Here is a 26,237-nt window from a genome sequence, read left to right on the forward strand (position 1 = left end):
ACAGATGAACACACCCACCCCTGCAGCTCTGACCGTGCTGTATCTCTTTCCATCTCACAACATCCTCATAACTGATTCACTCATAACACTCTGCTAACATTGCTTTGCCCTGTGCTCTACATGGCCTGCGTCCCAAATGAAACCCTATTCCCTGTATAGATCACTCCTTTTCATACCACAGCCCTATGGGCCCTGGTCAAGTACGCCACATCAGGAAAAGGGTGCCATTTGGGACGTAGTGATAGAGAAGGCTGCATACATAACAGCAAGGAACAGTAAACCGTGTCCACAGCCAACTTGAGTCAAGATCAGAACAACTGGAGCGTTGTCTGTTATGCCAAGAACAGGAGCAGTGAGAAACATGTTGGAACAGAACAGAGTAGAGCAGAACAGATCCCATGTTGTAGGTGCTGCTGATGCTTGGCATGAGATCTAAGGGCTAAAGCGAAGCATGCGGATCTCAGTCTCGCCCGTGTGGTATACACTTTGTTTCCAGGGTGGCCGGCGCACTATAGCTGCACCTTACAGCGTGACCAATCAGAAGAATGCATTTTTATGATTCCACTGAAGTCTGCTGGTGCGCTACTTAGGTGCACCTTGCGGCGTGGCCAATCGGGAGATTCATATTTGTGGTTCGTCGACGACATCAAATGGGAAGTAAGCGCTCCATTTCCTATCCCTCCTTCACAGTGGCGTCGAATCTAAAGAGCTTTAAAGATCCATCGCCTGGGTAGAAATTGTTCCCTGTCCTTTTGAATGTAGCACCACATTGCCCAGTGCTAGTTCTTGTTTTTCCCTTGGAATTGTCCTTGTCACGATACACATGAGAAGGGACTGGAGTTTTTCCCAGTGAGATCTTGTGGTCAGGGAAAACTCCTCACCTTACAATGTCGGAAGAAGACTGGGGACTTGTAGTTGGCATCAAACTGGGCATCGTGGGCAGCAAACTGATGTCATGGGCATGAAATGTTACTTTCTAGTACTTCCACAGTCCCTTTTTAGAACAGGCCACATAGGCAGAGGGAAACCTATCCCGCCAATAATACCATGTAAAAGCCCCTATAAAATCATGTTATTGAAAGGCTTTATCTAGAATATTCCTCACACCCGGATACAGTTTAGGTGGAATGAGAATATGGGCCTTGCCTCCACATAGCTGCTATATCACGATGAACTTTACTGCGCTTTTCAAACCACTGCTGCTCCATTGAGATTGGGACGGTAATAAACAACCATGCATCCCGACACAAACAAAAACACAACATTTTGGAATGCCGCCAGTTAACGAATCTCCACCTTCATTGTGAAGGCGGTTGCCACGGCGTTTAATTAATTTACTTGATTTTCTCATTAACTAAAGGGGTCTTTAAAGACGACTGGGCCAAACAGTGTTGTAACACACACGCGCACACACATTAGCAGGAATAGTGTTGTGTATAATGTCATCGGAAGTTGTAGGGATATTAAAGGTCGACTTTGGGCAAAAATGTGAAAATAATGGCTTTAATAAACTGATCAATGCACCATCATGCCTGTTCATTTAATGCAAAAAAAGATCCCAAAAATGTATGAATAAGATATTTGGCTACAGAAGTGCCATTTCTTACCGATATCTACAGCTCCCGTCCAAAAACAAATCCTGTCAAATTCCATCAACATTACTGGCTAGCTAAAGTGGCTAGCTTAGCTAATGAACTAGCTACGTCAGTCGAACTAGCTACGTCAGTCAAAGTAGTTGAGTGTCCATTTGATAAATAACCATAAAAAAACTTTACACCCACTACCCAATCTCAATAGCTTCAACCCCAGCCGAGAACGTGACTACTGCAGTGCAGTTCATAATCACCAGTATACAGTCAAGGCTGGCCCTAGCTTTTTGGGGGCCCTAAGCGAGATGTGGTTGGGGTTCCCCCGCCTCATGGGAAAAACAAGTTAGTGACCTCTCTTGGTTAGGTGCCCCCTACCGGCCCGCGGGGCCCTAAGCAGCCGCTTATGTCGCTTATTGGCTGGGCCGGCACTGCATACAGTACAGAGTCCAGTACGTGTGACTTCTGTGACAATGCAGAGTCAGAGGAAATACAGACAGACAAAGAAGCACCGCAGTGCCTATTATGAGTTATTATCCCTGTGGCCATGTGTGCAGCTGATGCTACTCATGTTAGCCTAGCCAAGCACTTCTCACCCTGGCCTCAGAATAGGCAGGACAAAGGGACACAAGGGGACACAAATGCCACTGTCAACAGCATGCAACATGATCTGGTGCCATTATTCATTACCATAGAAACACATATCGCTAGTGATTTATATGTTACCCTTGCTTAACCTTATGGCTACTGCCTATAAAACAAGTTAACGCATGATCTGGGGACTATTGTGTGCAACTTTCACCTTTGCGGGAAAAGCCGTGAAGTGAGAAGTGAGGTTTACCGTAGGTGTTACCTGATCTGATGGAAAGACCTCTATGAAGTATGTGTATAGTGTAGGGCTGTGTTGTTGTGGGTTCGGTGTATATAGGGTGTATAGGGGGCCCTGACCTTAGAGATCCTTTTAATTCTCTATTTGGTTAGGTCAGGGTGTGACTAGGGTGGGCAATCTATGTTTTCTATTTCTTTGTTGGCTGGGTATGGTTCCCAATCAGAGGCAGCTGTCTATCGCTGTCTCTGATTGGGGATCATACTTAGGCAACCTTTTTTCCACCTGTAGTTTGTGGGATCTTGTTTTTGGTACTGTGCTGTTTAGCCCTACTAGACGTTACGTGTCGTTTTGTATTCGTCGTTTTTTCGCTGTTCATTTAATAAATTAAAATGTACGCCCACCACGCTGCACTTTGGTCCGATCCTTCCATCGACGAACGTAACAGTAGGACTTTTTCCTAACTATTTGACTTCACCAGGAAAACTCTGGGGCCTGAGGTATATCGTAAATAGGGCTCCTATATAAAAAAAAATCTCCCAGACAATAATTGTTGGGCCATTACTACAGCGGAAACTACTTGTTTCTAACCCCAACAGTTCAAATGATCTGACCCATATTACCGGCACAATGTTTTTGTCTTCCTCTAGTGATTCGACAGGACCGCATTTTGTCTTTATTAACCATGTCATGGACCATTCTAAAACTACTCACGGGTCGTTTATCATTTATTGACACTTTGTCGCGTTACCCCATTTGGCTAGCTAGCTAACAACCTGGTCACTCTACCAGTATATCCAAACAACAGATAGAAAGCTACTTTTGAAGCACATGTTGTCCCATATAAACTAATATATAACACCTTAAAGACATTAGAACGCATAGTCCTTAAGAACTCCTCAAATCTCCCCTCTCCCCTGTCTCCTTCTCTCTCCCTCTCGCTCTCTCTCTTTCTCTCTCTCTCTCTCTCTCTCTCTCTCTCTCTCTCTCTCTCTCTCTCTCTATTGTATTGTTATCTAGTACAGAGGGAGAATAATAAGAACTTGCATTAAGTAGCTTCTTGTTTCCTGATGACTTTGAAACCTATGTCTGAAGAGAGGGAGAGAGAGGGAGTGAGAGAGAGAGAAAGACAAAGAGAGGTGCTGGTGAATTCCTAATGAAAAGCTAATATTTGCCCTATTTATCCATTATTTTACCAGGTAAGTTGACTGAGAACACGTTCTCATTTGCAGCAACGACCTGGGGAATAGTTACAGAGGAGAGGGGGGGATTAATGTGCTAATTGTAAACTAGGGATTATTAAGTGACCGTGATGGTTTGAGGGCCAGATTGGGAATTTAGCCAGGACACCGGGGTTAACACCCCTACTCTTACGATAAGTGCCATGGGATCTTTAATAACCTCAGAGTTAGGACACCCGTTTAACGTCACATCTGAAAGATGGCACCCTACACAGGGCAGTGTCCCCAATCACAGCCCTGGGGCAAACAGACTTAGATGAGGGGCAGCACTGTCATCTCTATGCTTATGGATTCTCTGTGTTTAGTCAAGTGTGGCTTTTCATTCCATTCTGGCCTCTTTCCTTTTATATTTGACATTGCCTTGTCTTGAGCAATGTACAATGTCTCAAAAAAGAAGATTAGGCTACTGTCATTACATAAAGATACAGAACTGTCATATGAAGCCTTAGAGTTTGTGTGAAACCATGTATAAATTAGGAAATGGTCAGAAACTAAAATTCCTTTTGAAATACTATGTGCTTTCTTGAGTTTTTGAAGTGGTCTGACAACAGCGGCCATTTTTCTAAATGTCACAATCTACCAAGATGTCACCTCCAGTGTCAAAGATGTTGAGTGACCGACAGGTCCCTAGTGTCATTGTGTCAAGGACAAGTGTCTCTACCACTTTGTGTCACTCCACTGTCCACTCCAACCTTCATCTATGTGACTGGTCCAACTGTTACCAAGGTCACCTGCTTCTATGGACTGATGCTCTCAGCTCACATAAGTGTGTGTGTGTGTGCGTGTGCGTGCGCGCGCGTGTGTGTGTGTGTGTGTGCGTGCACGCGCGTGTGTGTGCGTGCGTGCGTGTGTGTGTGTGTGTGTGCATACAGTACATACTTTCTATTTATTTTATTTTATTTAAATCAAATGAAATCAAATTTCATTTGTCACATACACATGGTTAGCAGATGTTAATGCGAGTGTAGCGAAATGCTTGTGCTTCTAGTTCCGACAATGCAGTAATAACCAACAAGTAATCTAGCTAACAATTCCAAAACTACTACCTTATAGACACAAGTGTTAGGGGATAAAGAATATGTACATAAAGATATATGAATGAGTGATGGTACAGAGCGGCATAGGCAAGATACAGTAGATGGTATTGAGTGCAGTATATACATATGAGATGAATATGTAAACAAAGTGGCATAGTTAAAGTGGCTAGTGATACATGTATTACATAAGGATGCAGTAGATGATATAGAGTACAGTATATACATATACATATGAGATGAATAATGTAGGGTATGTAAACATTATATTAGATAGCATTGTTTAAAGTGGCTAGTGATATATTTTACATCATTTCCCATCAATTCCCATTATTGTGGCTGGAGTTGAGTGGCTGGAGTTGAGTCAGTGTGTTGGCAGCAGCCACTCAATGTTAGTGGTGGCTGTTTAACAGTCTGATGGCCTTGAGATAGAAGCTGTTTTTCAGTCTCTCGGTCCCAGCTTTGATGCACCTGTACTGACCTCACCTTCTGGATGATAGCGGGGTGAACAGGCAGTGGCTCGGGTGGTTGTTGTCCTTGATGATCTTTATGGCCTTCCTGTGACATCGGGTGGTGTAGGTGTCCTGGAGGGCAGGTAGTTTGCCCCCGGTAATGCGTTGTGCAGACCTCACTACCCTCTGGAGAGCCTTACGGTGTGGGCGGAGCAGTTGCCGTACCAGGCGGTGATCCAGCCTGACAGGATGCTCTCGATTGTGCATCTGTAGAAGTTTGAGTGCTTTTGGTGACAAGCCGAATTTCTTCAGCCTCCTGAGGTTGAAGAGGCGCTGCTGCGCCTTCTTCACGATGCTGTCTGTGTGGGTGGACCAATTCAGTTGGTCTGTGATGTGTACGCCGAGGAACTTAAAACTTACCACCCTTTCCACTACTGTTTCAGCGATGTGGATAGGGGGGTGTTCCCTCTGCTGTTTCCTGAAGTCCACAATCATCTCCTTAGTTTTGTTGACGTTGAGTGTGAGGTTATTTTCCTGGCACCACACTCCGAGGGCCCTCACCTCCTCCCTGTAGGCCGTCTCGTCGTTGTTGGTAATCAAGCCTACCACTGTTGTGTCGTCCGCAAACTTGATGATTGAGTTGGAGGCGTGCGTGGCCACGCAGTCGTGGGTGAACAGGGAGTACAGGAGAGTGCTCAGAACGCACCCTTGTGGGGCCCCAGTGTTGAGGATCAGCGGGGTGGAGATGTTGTTGCCTACCCTCACCAACTGGGGGCGGCCCGTCAGGAAGTCCAGTACCCAGTTGCACAGGGCGGGGTCGAGACCCAGGGTCTCGAGCTTGGAGGGCACTATGGTGTTAAATGCCGAGCTGTAGTCGATGAACAGCATTCTCACATAGGTATTCCTCTTGTCCAGATGGGTTAGGGCAGTGTGCAGTGTGGTTGAGATTGCATCGTCTGTGGACCTATTTGGGCGGTAAGCAAATTGGAGTGGGTCTAGGGTGTCAGGTAGAGTGGAGGTGATATGATCCTTGACTAGTCTCTTAAAGCACTTCATAATGACAGAAGTGAGTGCTACGGGGCAGTAGTCGTTTAGCTCAGTTACCTTAGCTTTCTTGGGAACAGGAACAATGGTGGCCCTCTTGAAGCATGTGGGAACAGCATACTGGTATAGGGATTGATTGAATATGTCCGTAAACACACCGGCCAGCTGGTCTGCGCATGCTCTGAGGGCGCGGCTGGGGATGCCGTCTGGGCCTGCAGCCTTGCGAGGGTTAACACGTTTAAATGTCTTACTCACCTCGGCTGCAGTGAAGGAGAGTCTGCATGTTTTCGTTGCAGGCCGTGTCAGTGGCACTGTATTGTCTTGTTTGATAGCCTTGCGGAGGGAATAGTTACACTGTTTGTATTCGGTCATGTTTCCGGTCACCTTGCCCTGATTAAAAGCAGTGGTTCGGGCTTTCAGTTTCACGCGAAAGTAGCCATCAATCCACGGTTTCTGGTTTGGGAATGTTTTAATCGTTGCTATGGGAACGACATCTTCAACGCACGTTCTAATGAACTCGCTCACCGAATCAGCGTATTCGTCAATGTTGTTGTCTGACGCAATACGCAACATATCCCAGTCCACGTGATGGAAGCAGTCTTGGAGTGTGGAATCAGATTGGTCGGACCAGGCAAGTCAGTTCTTATTTATAATGACGTCCTACCAAAAGACCTCCTGCTGGGTTGGGGGCAGGGAAAAAAAAAATATATAAATAAATTAAATTAAAATATTGTACAAAACACACATCACGTCAAGAGAGACAACACAACACTACATAAAGAGAGACCTGAGACAACAACAACATAGCACGGCAGCAACACATGACATCGCAGCACGGTAGCAACACAACATGGCAGCAACACAACATGGTAGCAGCACAAAACAGCAGAGGTGGGACCAAGTCATTGTTTTACAAGTCACAAGTAAGTCTCAAGTCTTAGCCTTCAAGTCCCAAGTCAAGTCTCAAGTCAAGACAGGCAAGTCCAAGTCAAGTCTCAAGTGAAGACCGCCAAGTGTCAAGTCAAGTTTCGAGTCCTAAACAAGTCATAATGTGCTCTTCACCAAATGTAATACCATTTCATATTTCAGTATCAGTATCAAATTTATTTATATAGCCCTTCGTACATCAGCTGATATCTCAAAGTGCTGTACAGAAACCCAGCCTAAAATCCCAAACAGCAAGCAATGCAGGTGTTGAAGCACGTTGGCTAGGGAAAACTCCCTAGAAAGGCCAAAACCGAGGAAGAAACCTGGAGAGGAACCAGGCTATGAGGGGTGGCCAGTCCTCTTCTGGCTGTGCCGGGTGGAGATTATAACAGAACATGGCCAAGATGTTCAAATGTTCATAAATGACCAGCATGGTCAAATAATAGGTCTGGGACAGGTAGCACGTCCGGTGAACAGGTCAGGATTCCATAGACGCAGGCAGAACAGTTGAAACTGGAGCAGCAGCACGGCCAGGTGGACTGAGGACAGCAAGGAGTCATCATGCCAGGTAGTCCTGAGGCTATATTTAACAAGAGTAATAGTATATTAAATTTACGCAAATCATGAATGCTTTTAAAACGATATATATTTATTCCTTTCCAAATAAACTTTATATTTCCATGTAAATACATGGGTAGCCATGAGAAAGTCACATCAATATGACAACAAAAACGAAATATGCTAGTTCTCTCTCTCTCTCTCTCTCTCTCTCTCTCTCTCTCTCTCTCTCTCTCTCTCTCTCTCTCTCTCTCTCTCTCTCTCTCTCTCTCTCTCTCTCTCTCTCTCTCTCTCTCTCTCTCTCTCTCTCTCTCTCTCTCAGCCACCATGGCTGAAGACACACTCCACCAGTGAGCCCCTATACCCAGGGTCACTGCCAAGACCCTGATGGCCACCCGGGACAGTGAAGGAAGGGCCTTCATGTTCATTGCCCAGAACAAGAGGGCATTTTGTCCTTCGCATATGTCAAGGTAGTGACTTAGCTGGAGAGGTCCCAACAGCTTTCTTCTGCCTCTTACAGTATGCTGCAAACAGCCCTTCTTCTTGTCCAAGTCTATGGTCCTCTCACTCTTCCTCATCAACAAGAGGCACAGCTTGCTCAGTCCCTGCAGCATCTTGCAGAATCAGTTCTGGCAAAACATGTAAAAGCAGAAACAAAAAGGCTAGTATTAGAGTATTGGTGATGCAGTGGGTTAAACTGAATAAGTATTATTGTTGCAGTCAATTGGATTCAATTATGAGGAAAAAGTTACATTAAACTCAATAATATTGACCTTTCACTCTTTGTGCCACCTCCTCCTTGACCAGCACATGTTGATCCACCCACATCAGGGAAAAAGGCGGATCCAAGGAAGCTGCTTTGAGGTAGACTGGATCTGAAAAGGGGGCAGTGATTCCATCTTGTGTCCTGGCCATTTTCACATTGATGAAGATTCCAAGAAATCGTTTGTTCAGGGAGGCCTGGAAACTTCTGACAAAGCCGCTCAGGAAATGGACTTGAGGCTTCCACTGCTCCAGGTGGTGATTCAGGGACAGGACCGAGGGAACAACAGAACTGATTGTGACTATCTTCTCCCCCTGTGTCATATCTGTTGCTTCTCCAAATGGCTTCAGAATGTCCAACAACTTCTTCAACTTATTCCACTCCCATACTGTGAACAACAACTCCTTGTGCCCAGATATTTCCAGAATATGACAGAGCTTTAGATGGTCACGTTGGATATCTGCCTTCACTTGTCTCAGTGTTGAGTTCCATCTTGTGTTGACAGCAGCAGGGATGCCTCTTTCCCCAAACTCAGCCTCAAACACCTCTTTGAATGTTGTGCAGTGAGCTGATTTTTGATAACTTTGAAATAGAAGGAGTCATCACTTTTGTTTCTTTCAAGCCATAACCCACTACCAGATGGAGAGTGTGGGAAAAACACTGCAAGCACAGTTTTTTTTGCAATAGCAGCATCCTGGTCTTCCAGGGTTAGGTCATTCCAGAGCTCTGGGTCATCAAGGTGATCTTCGCCATGTACTTCATCTTCTTGTTCAATGGGGAAGCACACCGTGAATGCTTTTCTCATGTTGGCAGCATTGTTACTAATGATATTGTACAATTCATCTTTGATGCTGTACTCACCATATATGGCCTCAAATTGCTCACAGATTCTTTTGGCCGTGTGTGGGCCTTTGAAGCGGTCTCAGGCCAAGAGATTGGACTTGAGGTGTATCCTCTCTCCATCTTTCTCCGTAGAGTGCACAGTGACACATAGGAACCCCCTCATCTTTCGGTCGGACCAAATGTCCACTGCGACTGAAACATGGCCTGTGTTGCTCAACTGAGTTTTCAGTTTTGAACGTCTCTCTGTAGCGAGGTTCTCTACTTTTGATGTCAATGTTCTACGACACACTGGGCTGTACTTACTGTCAACCAATGACAAAAAGGAACAAAAACTCTAGTTTTCCACAATAGACAGAGGCAAGTTGCAGTCTGTCACGTTCTGACCTTTTTTCCTTTGTTTTGTATTTATTTAGTATGGTCAGGGCGTGAGTTGGGTGGGCAGTCTATGTTTGTTTTTCTATAATTTGGGTATTTCTATGTTTCGGCCTAGTATGGTTCTCAATCAGAGGCAGGTGTCATTAGTTGTCTCTGATTGAGAATCATACTTAGGTAGCCTGGGTTTCACTGTATGTTTGTGGGTGTTTGTTCCTGTCTCTGTCTTTGCACCAGATAGGACTGTTTAGGGTTTCACACGTTCCATGTTTATTGTTTTGTAGTGTTCATGTGTACATTTACATATTAAAAGAACCATGGACACTTACCAGGCCGCATATTGGTCCTCCGATCCTTCTCGCCTCTCCTCTTCAGATGAAGAGGAGGAAATCCTTGACACAGTCGATAACCAGGTCGGACAGTATTGCATTGTTGATAGCTTTCTGCTGTGGATGATTCATGCTGTACTGCCCTACACGGGTCTCCATGAACTGTGAGATTGGACACTGTTGTGGTTCACTTGTGACACTTTTGTTAATCTGTTATTGTTCAAATCTGTAAGCATATAAAAAAATAATTGAGCGGGGTAGTAGCACAATCTTGCCTGGTCTCAATCTTGGGTGCAATGATCACGTTCCCGCGCTGGCCGACTGTGTGGCGGCTCATTGATTTAACATTATGTTAGCCTACATGCTATACTAGCAAAGTTATATATAGCTGTCGGCTGTATTAGCCACGACTTACTGTTCTTTGTGCAGCTTCAAATGTCGAACACAGTTGGAAGTTGTTGCGCCTCCATCTGTAATTTTCTTCCCGCATGTTTTGCAAGTTGCAATCCGTTTTCTTGTTGACTACAGCGTATTCTGTATATCCGAAAATAATCATTTGGGGTATCATCTTTCCGATGGCTCAATCTGAATTCACCCGCCGACGTTCCTCTGCGCTACCACGCGCAACTTTGTCTCCGCTGGCACAATGTGATTGGCTGCTGTCCGATTCAAACTGTAATCAGTTAAATGAAGAGTTGATGCGCTGCACACTTCTTTTAATAGCATCATTTTTATCATTTGGGCTTGAGGAGGATATCAAGTCAGGTCGAGTCATAAGGCTCAAGTCCAAGTCAAGTCACGAGTCATTGGTGTTAAAGTCAAAGTCGAGTTGCAAGCCATCATATTTGTGACTCGAGTCTGACTCGAGTCCACACCTCTGCAAAAAGGGTACAAACATAATTGGGCACAGACAACAGCACAAAACGCAAGAAGGTAGAGACAACGATACATCACGCAAAGCAGCCACAACTGTCAGTACGAGCATCCATGATTGAGTCTTTGAATGAAGAGATTGAGATAAAACTGTCCAGTTTGAGTGTTTGTTGCAGCTCGTTCTAGTCGCTAGCTGCAGCGAACTGAGAAGAGGAGTGACCCAGGGATGTGTGTGCTTTGGGGACCTTTAACAGAATGTGACTGGCAGAACGGGTGTTGTAAGTGGAGGTTGAGGGCTGCAGTAGACATCGCGGATAGGGAGGAGTGAGGTCTAAGAGAGTTTTATAAATAAGCATACTCTAGCACACATACAAACCCCTACATTGTTCACGTTACCTTTCTACTCCAAAGTCTAATTTTTTAAGTTGTGACGTTGTGTCAGGAGATCCTTATCTCAGGACATGTTCTGATGAAACAAAAAAGACCTTGAATAGTACAGAAATAACATTCCTGGAATGGCCAGCGGGGCATCCAATTAGACCACCCCATGCTGAGAGGGAAGAAGGGAAGATCCAATCAAAATGCAGATTGGATGGGCAGTCTCTCTAATCATCGTGGCTAGTCTTTCATGTTGTGCAACTCAGTACAGGAGAGGTTTCTTTTGCAGCGGTGTGAAGTAGTTATAGCTGGTCAAGGTGAAAGAAGATGGTAAGAGAGAAAGGGAAGTGGTGAAGTATGTGTGCCAAATGGCGCCCTATTCCCTATGTAGTGCAATTCGACCATGAAGGCCTGATTTACACAGTCTCATCTGAACAGTTGATGTTGAGATGTGTCTGTCACTTGAACTCTGTGAAGCATTTATTTGGGCTGCAATCTGAGGCTGGTAACTCTAATGAATGTATACTCTGTAGCAGAGGCAACTCTGTGTCTTCCTTTCCTGTGGCAGTCCTCATGAAAGCTAGTTTCATCATAGTTTTTGCGACTGCACTCAAAATTCTTGAAATTTTCCCAGATTGAATGACCTTCATCTCTTAAAGTAATGATGGACTGTCTTTTCTCTTTGCTTATTTGAGCTGTTCTTGCCATAATATGGACTTGGTCTTTTACCAACTAGGGCTATCTTCTGTATACCCCCTAAAAATGTGTTTAGTTAAGGCACACCTGTTAGTTGAAGTGCATTGCAGGTGACTACCTCATGAAGCTGGTTGAGAGAATGCCAAGAGTGTGCAATGCTCTCATGAGGGCAAAGGGTGGCTACTTTGAAGAATCTCAAATATAACATATATTTTGATTTGTTTAACACTTTTTTTGGTTACTACGTGATTCCATGTGTTATTTCATGTCTTCACTATTATTGTAAAATGTAGAAAATAGTCCAAACGAAGGTAAAAGCCCTTGAATGAGTAGGTGGGTCCAGACTTTTGACTGGTACTGTATGCATAATTATTTAACTACAGGTACCGTAGATGTGAGCGAAAATAGCTGTAAGTAGCAGTAGAAGTATTGTTGTCCGTTAGTTTACTCCAATCAGGGTGGGGATGGTATGGTAGGGGGAAAGTATAGAGAAGAGAAAAAAAAGGGGATTGGAAATGCTGCAAACAATTACATTGATTTAACCTACAATCTATCTGCAATATTTAAGCTGATCTCCCACCAAAAAAAGCCATTAAAAGATTTCTAAGAGAATTCTAATAAATTCTAATAAAGTTTTACAGAGCTTGGCTTCAGTAACAGAAAGTCCCTAATTATCTCAGCCTGTTCTTCATTATCCTCCATTTAGAGAACATTCAGTCTTCCTTTCTATTATTACCAGCCCCCATCCCCCAGTACGTCAATCGTTCCTCGTCACCTCGCGGGCACTTGTTGTCATTTGTCGTGATTGATGTGTCAGCGAGGCTACAGGGAAATGAACCATAGGGCCACACACACACGCACACACACACACACACGCACACACGCACACACAGAGTCGATTTAAAGATCACACAGTGTTCTCCATAAAGACCCTTGGGTCCTCTGGAGCAGAAGGCTGTCGCTGGCAGCGCCCCGGCCCACCGACGCTGTCACACGGTGGGGTGTGAAGGGATACGCCGTTGGGGCGGCAGGAACCACAGCTAATATGCTATAGTGCTAACGCTACTGACTGCTTTGCTCCCAATGTGTTATGATGTGGCTAAGAGGGATCCATTGGAAGATAGACAGAGGAATAGAGTATCTTTGGGTGTAGATGGCTGACACAACCTTTGAGAACTGTTTGAGATTCCAGTATGATTCTGCTATTGACAAATAATAATGATCAAACACTTGAGTTGAACCCTATTTCAATGATTGTCTGCTTGGTTGTGTTGATAAGCATCTGATAGGAGACGGTTTGAATAAATGGATCGAGTGAGAGTAAAGTAGAGAGGCTATGCAGTGGTATTATCTGTATCCGGCATTCAGGTACGCCATAATCGCAGCAATTCAACCATTGGCTCACCGTTGTGAGTGTTTATTCCTGTCTTATAACACAATGCTTTGTCTGTCCACCAGGAGATTCAGGACATGCTGCCAGGGCTGGGCCAGAGCGAGTCCTGGGGGGAGCTGGGTAGTGGCGACACAGAGGATGGCAGCGGAGACTGTGACGATGAAGACGGGTGTCAAGGGTCTGGAACGGGGACGGTCAGGAGCTGTGAGTCGCACATGTACACACACACACACACACACACACACACACACACACACACACACACACCATCGGAGGTGTGGGTTCAGATGTCACAGCAAGGCCGTTTCCTGGAGCATATTCCTCCAATACAAACTGCAAGACTATGGTGTATTGCAAAGTGGAGGTCTCTGTTACAGCTTTGTTTTCACAGACTGCCAAACTATTTACTCTGCACCTTGACCTCTACAGCTATGTTTACAAGTGAACAACCCACTGTAATAACCCTCATAACACCAGTGTAGATGGAGGGAGAGAGGGAGAGAGGGAGAGGGGGAGGGAGGGAGGGAGGGAGGGAGGGAGGGGAGGGAGGGAGGGAGGGAGAGAGGGAGGGAGGGAGGGAGGGAGGGAGGGAGGGAGGGAGGGAGGGAGGGAGGGAGGAGGGAGGGAGGGAGGGAGGGAGGGAGGGAGGGAGAGAGCGAGGGAGGGAGAGAGGGAGAGAGGGAGAGGGGGAGGGAGGTGATCTGGTTATTCTGTGCCTACAGCAGCACCTAGATCTTCTGCATAGATTCTGTCAGACCCGGGCCCTGATAGTAAATCTCAGTATGACAAAAATAACGGTGTTCCAAAAAAGGTTCAGTTGCCAGGACCACAAATACAAATTCCATCTAGACACTGTTGCCCTAGAGCACACAAAAAAACTATACATTCCTCGGCCTAAACTTCAACGCCACAGGTAACTTTCACAATGCTGTGAACGATCAGAGAGACAAGGCAAGAAGGGCTTTCTACGCCATCAAACAATACAGGGTAAAAATACTTGAATCAGTTATAGAACCCATTGCCCTTCATGGGTGTGAGGTCTGGGGTCCGCTCACCAACCAACAATTCACAAAATGGGACAAACACCAAATCGAGACTCTGCATGCCGAATTCTGCAAAAATATCCTCCATGTACAACGTAAAACACCAAATAATGCAGAGCAGAATTAAGGCCGATACCCGCTAATGATCAGAATCCACTCTGACTGCCTGAAAATTAAGGAAAGCTTTGACTATGTACAGACTCAGTGAACATAACCTTGCTATTGAGAGAGGACGCCATAGGCAGACCTGGCTCTCAAGAGAAGACAGGCTATATGCACACTGCCCACAAAATGAGGTGGAAACTGAGCTGCGCTTCCTAACCTGCCAAATGTATGACCATATTAGAGACATGTATTACCCTCCAATTACAAAGCAGCAATATTTGTAACTTGTTACTACAACAAAAGGTCAACCAGTGAAGAACAAACAATATTATAAATACAATTTATGTTGATTTATTTTCTTTAACTATTTGGACATCGTTACAACACTGTATATAGACATAATATGACATTTGAAATGTCTTTATTCCTTTGGAACTTTTGTTTGCCAAAACGTTGTATTGTTTATTTCACCTTGCTTGGGCATCCTATCTTTGGAAAACATCTGAGAACGAGAATAGTCCATCTGCTTCACTGGCCAACCATGTCCTGTTCATGCCCTGTTTCTCTCTCTCTCCCTCTTTCTCTCAGTTAGTGCCAACACATGGCCACAGCTGCTACGGAGCTTAACTCTAAATCCTCCAACCTGTGGAAGGCAAAGAAACAAACTGTTCTCAAACAATCCTCCCTCTGTCCCTCACTGATACGATTTATAGTCTCCCTGATACACACACGCACACACACACACACACACACACACACACACACACACACACACACACACACACACACACACACACACACACACACACACACACTCAGACAGAGCCTTGGGCAGGCCTGGGGAGGATTGCGAAGGGATTATTGAGAAGACAGAAAACCTGATGACTTTGATTTTCTCATTTGCTACCTAATCATCCAACTGACTCCTCCTCACCCCTCCACCCTCCTCACCCCTCCACCCTCCTCACCCCTCCACCCTCCTCACCTCCACCCTCCTCACACCTCCACTCTCCTCACCCCTCCACCCTCCTCACCCCTCCACCCTCATACCTCCACCCTCCTCACCCCTCCACCCTCCTCACACCTCCACCCTCCTCACACCTCCACCCTCCTCACCCCTCCACCCTCCTCACACCTCCACCCTCCTCACACCTCCACCCTACTCACCCCTCCACCCTCCCCACCCACCTCTATTATACAGTGTGCTGGACTGTCCAGTCAACTATTATAGGGGTGCGGAGATATTTGATTTGTGGCACAGGAGAGAATGTGTTGTTATGGGTGGAGGTCAGGACTCTTCTCCTTTTCATCTCTCTCTCTCTCTCTCTCTCTCTCTCTCTCTATCTCAGAAAACATCTGCTTTGACCTCGATGGTCTCTTTCCCAGCTGAGTGGTTGCTATGTAGGGTGTGTTCTTGTGTGTGCGTATGTGCATGCTCTTTGTTTGTGTGTGTGTGTGTGTGGCAGTATATTGATGTATATTGGTGAGTTCACAAGGCCACTGGACCTGCCTCTAGGGCGCTGTTAATTTACAGGGATGACCTCTGACCTAGGAACTATTAATTAATTTACAGATTTATTCCAGTCACACACGCCGACATACACACAAAATAACAAATGAAAAGTTGAAGTGTCTGTGGCAGTGTTTCCCCAACACCTTCCATCGGGACCCCAAGGGGTGCACGTTTTGTTGTTTGCCTTAACACTACACAGCTAGCCAACTAATAACCAACGAATCATCAAGCTTTGATTATTTGACTCAGCTGTGTAATGCTAGGGCAAAAACCAAAACGTGCACCCCTTGGGGTCCTGAAGACTGAATTTGGGAAAGACTGGTCTATTCACGGTTGTGAATACTTATGTAAATGAGATATTTCTGTATTTCGTTTTCAATATATTTGGATACATCATTAAAAAAAAATGCTTTGTCATTATGGGGTATTTTGTGTAGATGGGTGAGAAAGAAAATCGATTTAACCCATTTTGTATTCAGGCTGTAACAACTAGGGCCCTTACGGTGACACCGGCGATCACGAGTCTTGATGGCAGTCAAATTCCATGTGACCGTTTAGTCACGGTAATTAGGCTTCTCCAAGCTCTGATGCTGCTGATGGTCATTAGTAGCCTACCAATCTTGCTAACTGCCTGGTACCCCGCACTCTGTTGTCCCTCTAATCTAAAATCGAATCAAATACTTCACGAGAGCCCATGAGCTCATGTTGAGCAACATCTCTATAGGCTATGCAGTCGCGTGAGAATACAGAGTGATGGCCTCTATTAAAAAAAGGAGGATCCCATCAGCTTTCTATAGGCTAGACCTACTATATTTATTTCTCAACCTTCCTATTATTAAGCACATTGCTTCTCTGTAAAACAGGAGTATAGCCTACCTGGCTGGCATGAAAATGAACCATGGGAAAAGCATCCTCCATTTCCTCGCTATTTAAGTGCAAATATGAAATGTCTTTTTTTCCCGCTGCCCCTGTTTCGATACATGTGAATTATAACGGCCCCTTCTAAATCAAAACTCATTTCACACGTATATTATTTAATATATGGAAAGACAAGATGAATCAAGAATAGTCTGATGGGTGCCAATACTAGCCCATCACTTGTGATTTATATCTTATCAATTGTGAATGATGCCGAGCATGAGAAACAATACCTTTTTTCTGCGACTTGTTGGAATCATGGTCGCACACCTCATGTAGTCTATCCCATAGGCCTATACATTTTAACAAGGTTTGTATCACAACTCAAGTGGCCAAATAACTTCTTAAAATGAAGCACATTAATCCTCTTTACAAGGGCTGCAGAGCCTAACTGGCATATATAAGCAGTGCGTTTGGGGAAGATGATTTCACCATAAAAATGCACCTTTATATTAAGGTGGTGACTTTTGAGAATAGTGTTTTCTGCTAATGGAACATTCACGCTTATAGCCTACTGCCGTGTGGGCATTGCTGCTCTTATAATGTGAAGAAATAGCCTAATAGTTTATCAACATTTTAAGCTAAACGTTCTGATCTGTTGCATCAGGCTCTTAGCATAAAACATTTTTTTTGATACTAGGGGTTGTGTTAATTTGGGAACCTTTCGCATCCCACAACTGTCCCAGACTATATTTGGAATATTTATTTCTCGCACAGAATAGAATAGGGCAACTTTTGTACTATGGGGGATAGTAGATTGAAATAGGCTAGTGTTTGTTAGGTCTACTCATCTTGTTGGCTGACAAAAAGTAAATGGGGACAGTTCTTCCAATACTTTCAATGTGCGCCTCGGAATTGGATAAGGATACGTGCAGTTGCATCACCGACATGTCTGTCTTCACTTGTAGCCTGTGAGAAAGACGTGACTGAGAGCCACGTGAGGGAGAGGTGTTTCTGCAGGCAGCGGGGAGAAGGGAATTATATTCAGCCCAATGCAACCGAATGCCTTCAACTGAAATGTGTGTTCCTCATTTAACCCAACCCCTCTGAATCAGAGAAGTGCAGTGGAGGGGGGGGGGGTGCCTTAAATCCACATCCAGAGTACCTGTTTCTTTGTTAACCGCTCAACCGCAAGATATCCTTTCTATTTTTTTCAGCTATGTTCAATTGTATTCTTCATACTATGAAATAATGTTGCGGATTTCTAAGCTAATCATGCCTGTTAAATGAACTAGTGTCGCCCACAGCCAGATGACATAGCCAGATCAGGACCTAACATAAGGACAACTCAGAGTATGCTATTCTGTTCCTCTGAAATAGACTACATTTTCTTCACATCATTTCTTCACATCATGTTTATTTAGACCTGTCTAAAATAAATAATGGATTTATTGTGATGGTGTAGGCTATATTAAATAGATTTATTGAGTTGTCTGCATCTGTGACTTGTAGGTTATGCGTGGAAGCCAGGAGATGCTAAATGTGTTTATGTTAATAAAGCCAGGAGATGCTAAATGTGTTTATGTTAATAAATGGTCAATTACCGTGAGACCGGCAGTTATTTGCTTGACAATCACCGGCTGACAAAATGTCATGACCGCCACAGACCTAGTAACAACTAAATGTGGAATAAGTCAGCGGGTATGAATAATTTCTGAAGGCACTGTACTCTCCCTCTCTCTCTGTCTCTCTTTCTCGCTCTCTCTCTGTCTCTCTCTCTCTCTCTCTCTCTCTCGGTTTCTCTCCCACACACACACACACACACACCATCCCACACACACACCCAACCATGCAGTGTGACCAGAATGTGATTATGAGGTTGAATCTCTCTACTGCACAGTTCTGATGAAAGGTTAAGCGTTAAAGGGTTATTTAAGTATGTCTCAAAGACAATGAGAGTCCAAATCTCCTTTACCCCAGTGTCTCTCTCTCTCTCTCACACACACACACACACGCATGCACGCACGCACACACGCACGCGCACACACACACACACACACACGCACACACACAGCCAACTGCTTAGCAATGGTACTGGTGATTGGCCAGATTAATCCCTATTTGCTGTAAAGGAAGTTGGTCCTTGTTGTTTAGGCCCTTGCTGCGTTTTCACATGACTTAATGCCATTAAAGGAACTGTAGCCATTAGTTGCTGCCATTGGCATAGACTGAACAGTCTCTTTCCATCCACTCTGATGTGGATGCTTATGGACAGGAGTTTTTCCTCACCACATGAAGAAACTCTCGTAAAAACTCTGGGCCCTAGTAAGTGGCTATGACTAAGGTCCAGAATTTTTCCGAGTCAGGTTTCATTGTCAGGAAAAACTCCTGGGCTTAGAGTTACAGTATGTGGCAATTGTATCCGTTTGCACATTGCACTCTTGCCCTGGCAGTGGGATTCGGTACTGTATACAGAGACTAGATCATCACTCTAAATCTTTCGAGGCTTGGAATGAGAAAATAAAGGAGATGGAGAAACGTGTGAAGTCAAACAGAGAGAGATAAAAGCACGCTGCTTTCCCAACCTTCTCTGTGTAACAGCCCAGTCAGGGATTCCACTCTGAAGACTTCCCAGAAAAGTAGAAAGCAAATGGCTCCTTAAGCTGCCATTACTATAAGCTCCTCATCCTTCTGCACTTCCTTTCCCTCCTCCTCTCCTCAAACTGTACCTCTCTCTCTCTATCACTGTCTTTCTCTCACTGTCTTTCTCTCTCTGTCTTTCTCTTTCTGTCTCTCTCTCGATCTCTCTCTCCCTCTTCTCAGAGAGGGACCTTTCCCTCCTCCTCTCCTCAAACTGTACCTCTCTCTCTCTCTATCACTGTCTTTCTCTCACTGTCTTTCTCTCTCTGTCTTTCTCTTTCTGTCTCTCTCTCGATCTCTCTCTCCCTCTTCTCAGAGCCAAAATGAGAGAGAGAGAGAGAGAGAGAGAGAGAAAAGCCCATTCACACAGCTACTTCATTACTACCCATCAGTCTCTGCGTTTCCCTTTGTCTAAAACTCACACTTAAAGGTTAACTAAAAGCACCAAGGAGGGAGAGGGTGACCCACTCTCCATCCCCCTTCCTCAACCCCAGCCTCCCCCTTTTCTGAGAAACACCCTCTCACCCCTCTTGGCCCCTCGTTTGCAGGCAACCCGAGTGGGAAGAATCTGGGCAGGATCAGGGGTTTCCCACTGGAAATGCAAGGGGTATGGAAGCAGGGGAATACAGAAGGGAAACTAGGAGGCACAACCTACCGTGCTTTAGAGAGGGTCACCTAGCAACAGGCGCTAGCGTGGAAACAGCATGGCAGGGGCCTGGGTGAAGGAATCAGGAGGGAGTGAGGGTGAGAGAGAGGGTAAGGTTGTGTGCTTTACTGGGGTACGGTTAGGGGGTAGGGGCATAGCGCAGAGGGGTACAGTTTGAGTAAATGGGCTGAAGAGGACGTCACCCACCAGTTGGCCAGTTGATATGACAAGACCCCAAGATGGAGGAGATTCCTGAACAGGAGAGCTGGTTCTCTGGGAGAGGAGAGGACAAGGGGCCTTGTACCGAACACACACATACCTCTTTTAACACTCTAACTAACTGTACTGTAGCTTTGGTGATCTTCTTTAAATGAGCTGGTGTGTGTCATAATCGCCAAGACTCACACACACTCACATACACTCCAGGTGCCACTCCGAATCGGCAGGTGTGTGTCATCCCTGTAGACCAACTCCGACATAGTAACTATCAACGTCAGTTACAGGCGTCCAGGGAACAGGCGCGTATCAGGTGTGTGTGTATTTCCTGATGTTTCACACCCGACACACACACGCACTCGCCTGCGGTGGTATTTGTTCTACCCCCACGGCCTGCAGCCCAGCCGGGCGACCGATAGAGGAATCTCAAGGTGGAGCTCTGCTTTTCTGTAACCTGTCAGCTGGTAAAGAGAGAAAGACTGGATATCACACGCACTCTGCTCTGCTCTTTACAGCACTGCAGAAGAAAGCCATTTTCTGACAGCACGTCTCTTTTCAACAACCCGCTCTCTCTTTAATATGTAGTCTTACAGCCTTCAGGTAGAGGGAGGGAGGGAGAGTGTTTTCAGTGGGTAAACTGTTATTAGCCTGTCGTTGGCTCAATGAAGGCAGATACAGGGGGATGGCTACTGTATTGGCTTTTCAGTGATGCTAACAGTGGGACTGTGTGGTACAAGGCCTTGCAAATGCTTCGTTGAGTGGCTGTAGTCTAAAATGCTCCTGTGCAATTGTCTGGGTGAAAGTGTTGGCAGGATGTTGTACAAGATCAGCAGTTAGCTACCAGTCAGAGAGTCAGCCTGAGAGGTCATGTAAGTGTGCAAGACAAGGAGAAAGAGACAGAGACAGAGTGAAAGATGGAGAGATAAAGTGAGAGCTCTAGTGTAACTGTAGTCTAACTGTTCTCAGCTCAGATCACCGGCACCACAGAGATCATCTCTCCTCTAATGTAACTGTAGCCTAACTGTTCTCAGCTCAGATCACCGGCACCACAGAGATCATCTCTCCTCTAGTGTAACTGTAGTCTAACTGTTCTCAGCTCAGATCACCGGCACCACAGAGATCATCTCTCCTCTAATGTAACTGTAGCCTAACTGTTCTCAGCTCCGATCACCGGCACCACAGAGAGCTGGAGAGATCATCTCTCCTCTTAGCCTCAGGTATAGCACTCCTTTCCAGTGCAGACTTAATTGGCACATCAATTATGTATCAGAGAGAAGCGCTTTGTCCCCCTCACCGCCGGAACGACCTCTCGCTCAATAGGTGTGTGTGTGTGTGTGGCTCCTGGCCACTCAATAGGATAGAGCTTTAATTAAGTGGCTAGTGCACACGCTCAGTCCCTGTGGATTCCCCCTGGTCCCAGTCGATACACAGATCTGGCCCTCTCTCTCTGTTCTACACCTCTATTACCTGGGCATGCACACAATAGGCTGCTAATAATGCATTTAGACAACGTTGTGAGGATGTTTTGGATATGTTTGGGATATGTTGTTTCTTAACAAATACACTTTCATGTGTATTAGTGGTGAATCTGCTTTGGAGAGAGAGAGAGAGAGAGAGAGAGAGAGAGAGAGAGTGAGTGAGTGAGTGTCTGCCACAGTGGAAAAACCCGACCTCACCCCTCCCTCTTCATCAGTACATCATTTCCCCCGGTCCATTCCAGTGTGAATTGAGAGACAGAGCAGTAGAATCCCATTGTTATACCTCTACTGTACTTGTCCTCATGCTCCTCAGTAACTCAGCAATGCCCCGGGCTTTATTCGTCCCGAGCCCAGTTACAGCAGGAAAGCCTGTCTCTGGCATTGGTGCCAAATGGCACCCTATTCCCTACTGTATATAGTGCAAAGCTTTTACAGGTCCTGGTCAGACGTAGTGCGCTATGTAGGGAAAAGGGTGCATTTGGGACGTCAGAGATTCAGGGGGGTCATCTATCTCTCTCCCCCCCCCCACGTAGGGCAGCCCGAGCTGGCTTAGTGATGAAGCGGAGCTCCCTGGTCCATCTAAATAAACCCGGTCCCTCTCCAGGGGTTACTCACACCACCGGTAGCCCTGTCGATAATGCTAATCTAATTAGGTGTGTGTCAAATCAAATTTGATTTATCACGTGCCGAACACAACTGGTGTAGGCTTTACTGTGAAATGCTTTCCAACGTTTAAATAATAACACAAGAGGAATACAATAAAATAGAGAAGAATGGAACTATGTACAGGGAGTACCAGTACCAGATCAATGTGCAGAGGTATGAGGTATTTGAGGTAGATATGTACATGAATGACTAGGCATCAGGATAGATAATAATAAGGTATTTGAGGTAGATATGTACAGTGGGGCAAAAAGTATTTAGTCAGCCACCAATTAGTGCAAGTTCTCCTACGCAAAAAGATTTCCACCATAATTTGCAAATAAATTCATTAAAAATCCTACAATGTGATTTTCTGGATTTTTTTTCTCATTTTGTCTGTCAATAGTTGAAGTGTACCTATGATGAAAATTACAGGCCTCTCTCATCTTTTTAAGTGGGAGAACTTGCACAATTGGTGGCTGACTAAATACTTTTTTGCCCCACTGTACATGAAGGCAGGGTAAAGTGACAAGGCATCAGGATAGATAATAATAAGGTATTTGAGGTAGATATGTACATGAATGCAGGGTAAAGTGACTAGGCATCAGGATAGATAATAATAAGAGTAAAATAAGGAACAGAGTGGCAGCAGCAAACGATTAGTGTAAAAGTGTGCGTGCGTGTGTGTGTGTGTGTGTGTGTGTGTGTGTGTGTGTGTGTGTGTAAATGTGTGTTTGTGTTGTGTCGGTTTTGTGTGGAAGTGTCAATGAAGTGTGTCAGAGTATATAGTGTGTATACGGTATATAGGCTAGTGAGTGTGCATAGGACCAGAGCAAGATAGGGTCGGTGCAGATAGTTCTGGTAACCATTAATTGACTATTTAGAAGTCTTATGGCTATTTAGCAGTCTTTTGGCATGGGGGTAGAAGCAGTCTCGGAGCCTGTTGGTCCGAGGGCCGATGCTCCGGTACCGTTTGCCGGACGGTAGCAGAATGAATAGTCTTTGGTTTGGGTGGCTGGAGTCTTTGGAAATGTTTTGGGCCTCAATCTGACACATCCTGATATAGAGGTACGGGATGGCTGGGAGCTCGGCCCCAGTGATGTACCGGGCTGTCCGCACCACCCTCCGAAACCCCTGGCAGTCGAGGGAAATGCAGTTGCCATACCAAGTGGTGAGGCAGCCAGTCAAGATGCTCTCGATGGTGCAGCTGTAGAACTTCCTGAGGATCCGAGGGCCCATGCCAAATCTTATCAGCCTCCTGATGGGGGATAAGTCGCTGCCGTGCCCTCTTCATGACTGTGCGGGTGTATGGGGACCATGTTAGGTCCTTAGTGATGTGGACGCCTGGGAACTTGACGTTCTCAACCCCCTCCACTACAGCCCCATCGATGTGGATGGGGGCGTGCTCCACGATCAGCTCCTTGGTCTTACTGAGGCTGTTGTCTTGGTTCCACACTATGTCTCTGACCTCCTCCCTGTAGGCTGTCTCATCGCCATTGGTAATCATGCTGTCGTTTTTGTCAGCAAACTTAATGATGGTGTTGGAGTCATACGTGGCCATGCAGTCATGGGTGAACAGGGAGTACAGGAGGGGAGTAAGCACACACCCCTGTTGAGGGTCAGGGTGGCAGATGTGTTGTTGCAGAGGGAGGGGTTCAGTCCAAGGGTCCCTAGCCTGGTGATTAGCTTAGAGAGGACTATGGTGTTGGATGCTGAGCTGTAGTCTATAAACATCATTCATTATTTCCCCTCTTGTCCAGGTGAGAGACGTCAGTGTGACGTGCAATTGACATCTGTGGATCCGTTGGGGCGGTATGCGAATTGGAGTGGGTCTAGGGTGTCTGGGATGATGGTGTTGATGTGTATCATGACCAGCCTTTCAAAACACTCCATAATAGGGATTCATATTTTCACGACAATCAATCAAGTGTCAATACCGGGATGAATTCATATTTATCTTGAGACTCCTGGGAAATCCCACAAAAATCGGAAGTGCCCATTTGAAGCATTTAAAACGTCCCTTTGTCAAACGGTTTTGTCATATTTCAGTCTTCTGTGACTTATATAAAGTGTAATATTGGTATGCAAACTCAAAATGTAATACATTTCAACTCTATATCTGACATGGTACAGGTGTCTGATTTTTTTAAGCCCATAAACATGTGTGTGAGGTGTATACTTTTGTTTGAAAGTTTGAATGGGGTATGGTAGTAGATGCCAGGCGCACCGGTTTGAGTGTGCCAAGAACTGCAATGCTGCTGGGTTTTTCACGCTCAACAGTTTCCCGTGTGTATCAAGAAAGGTCCACAGCCCAAAGGACATCCAGCCAACTTGACACAACTGTGGGAAGCATTGGAGTCAACATGGGCCAGCATCCCTGTGGAACACTTTCGACACCTTTTAGAGTTCATGCCCCGACGAATGAAGGCTGTTCTGAGAAAAATACACTCAGGGTATACAGAACAAGTCAAAAGTTTGGACACACCTACTCATTCAAGGGTTTTTCTTTATTCTTACTATTTTCTACATTTTAGAATAATAGTGAAGACATCAAAACTATGAAATAACACATATGGAATTGTGTGGTAACCAAGAAAGTGTTCAACAAAAAATATGTTTGATATTAGATTCTTCAAAGTAGCCACCCTTTGCCTTGATGATAGCTTTGCATTCTCTCAACCAGCTTCACCTGGAATGCTTTTCCAAGGAGTTCCCACATATGCTGAGTACTTGCTGTTCCTTCACTCTGCGGTCCAAATCACTTCAAACCATATTGAGGCTGGGTGATTGTGGAGGCCAAGTCATCTGATGCAGCACTCCATCATTCTCCTTCTTAGTCAAAAAGCCTGTATACAGCCTGGAGGTGTGTTGGGTCATTGTCCTGTTGAAAAACAGCTGTGATAATTGCAGCTTACCATGATGCATTCTATTTTTCGGTGAGCAATGCATCAGGTATTCTGTATCAGGTGAGCAATAAATCAGGTATGCTATATCAGGTGAGCAATACATCCGGTATTCTATATCAGGTGAGCAATACATCAGGTATTCTATATCAGGTGAGCAATACATCAGGTATTCTATATCAGGTGAGCAATACATCAGGTATTCTGTATCAGTTATCAGGTGAGCAATAAACCAGGTATGCTATATCAGGTGAGCAATACATCAGGTATTCTATATCAGGTGAGTAATACATCAGGTATTCTATATCAGGTGAGCAATACATCAGGTATTCTATATCAGGTGAGCAATACATCAGGTATTCTATATCAGGTGAGCAATACATCAGGTATTCTATATCAGGTGAGCAATACATCAGGTATTCTATATCAGGTGAGCAATACATCAGGTATTCTATATCAGGTGAGCAATACATCAGTTATTCTATATCAGGTGAGCAATACATCAGGTATTCTATATCAGGTGAGCAATACATCAGGTATTCTATATCAGGTGAGCAATACATCAGTTATTCTGTTTCAGGTGAGCAATAAACCAGGTATGCTATATCAGGTGAGCAATACATCAGGTATTCTGTATCAGGTGAGCAATAAACCAGGTATCCTATATCAGGTGAGCAATAAACCAGGTATGCTATATCAGGTGAGCAATACATCAGGTATTCTATATCAGGTGAGCAATACATCAGGTATTCTATATCAGGTGAGCAATACATCAGGTGAGCAATACATCAGGTATTCTATATCAGGTGAGCAATACATCAGTTATTCTGTTTCAGGTGAGCAATAAACCAGGTATGCTATATCAGGTGAGCAATACA

General features: G+C 45.1%; 1 protein-coding gene across 1 annotated transcript in view; it reads left to right on the top strand.

Annotated features, from left to right (window-relative positions):
* Window positions 1–26,237, top strand: part of LOC112259590 (glypican-5-like) — a 222,053-nt gene that overhangs the window by 146,620 nt on the left and 49,196 nt on the right. The window contains exon 7 of the mRNA XM_042328696.1: window positions 13,381–13,519. Within this exon, the coding sequence (XP_042184630.1) occupies window positions 13,381–13,519 (139 nt within the window). The remainder of the gene's footprint in view (window positions 1–13,380; window positions 13,520–26,237) is intronic.

The sequence above is a fragment of the Oncorhynchus tshawytscha genome, linkage group LG10, assembly GCF_018296145.1.
Source record: "Oncorhynchus tshawytscha isolate Ot180627B linkage group LG10, Otsh_v2.0, whole genome shotgun sequence".
NCBI classification, from domain to species: Eukaryota; Metazoa; Chordata; class Actinopteri; order Salmoniformes; family Salmonidae; genus Oncorhynchus; species Oncorhynchus tshawytscha.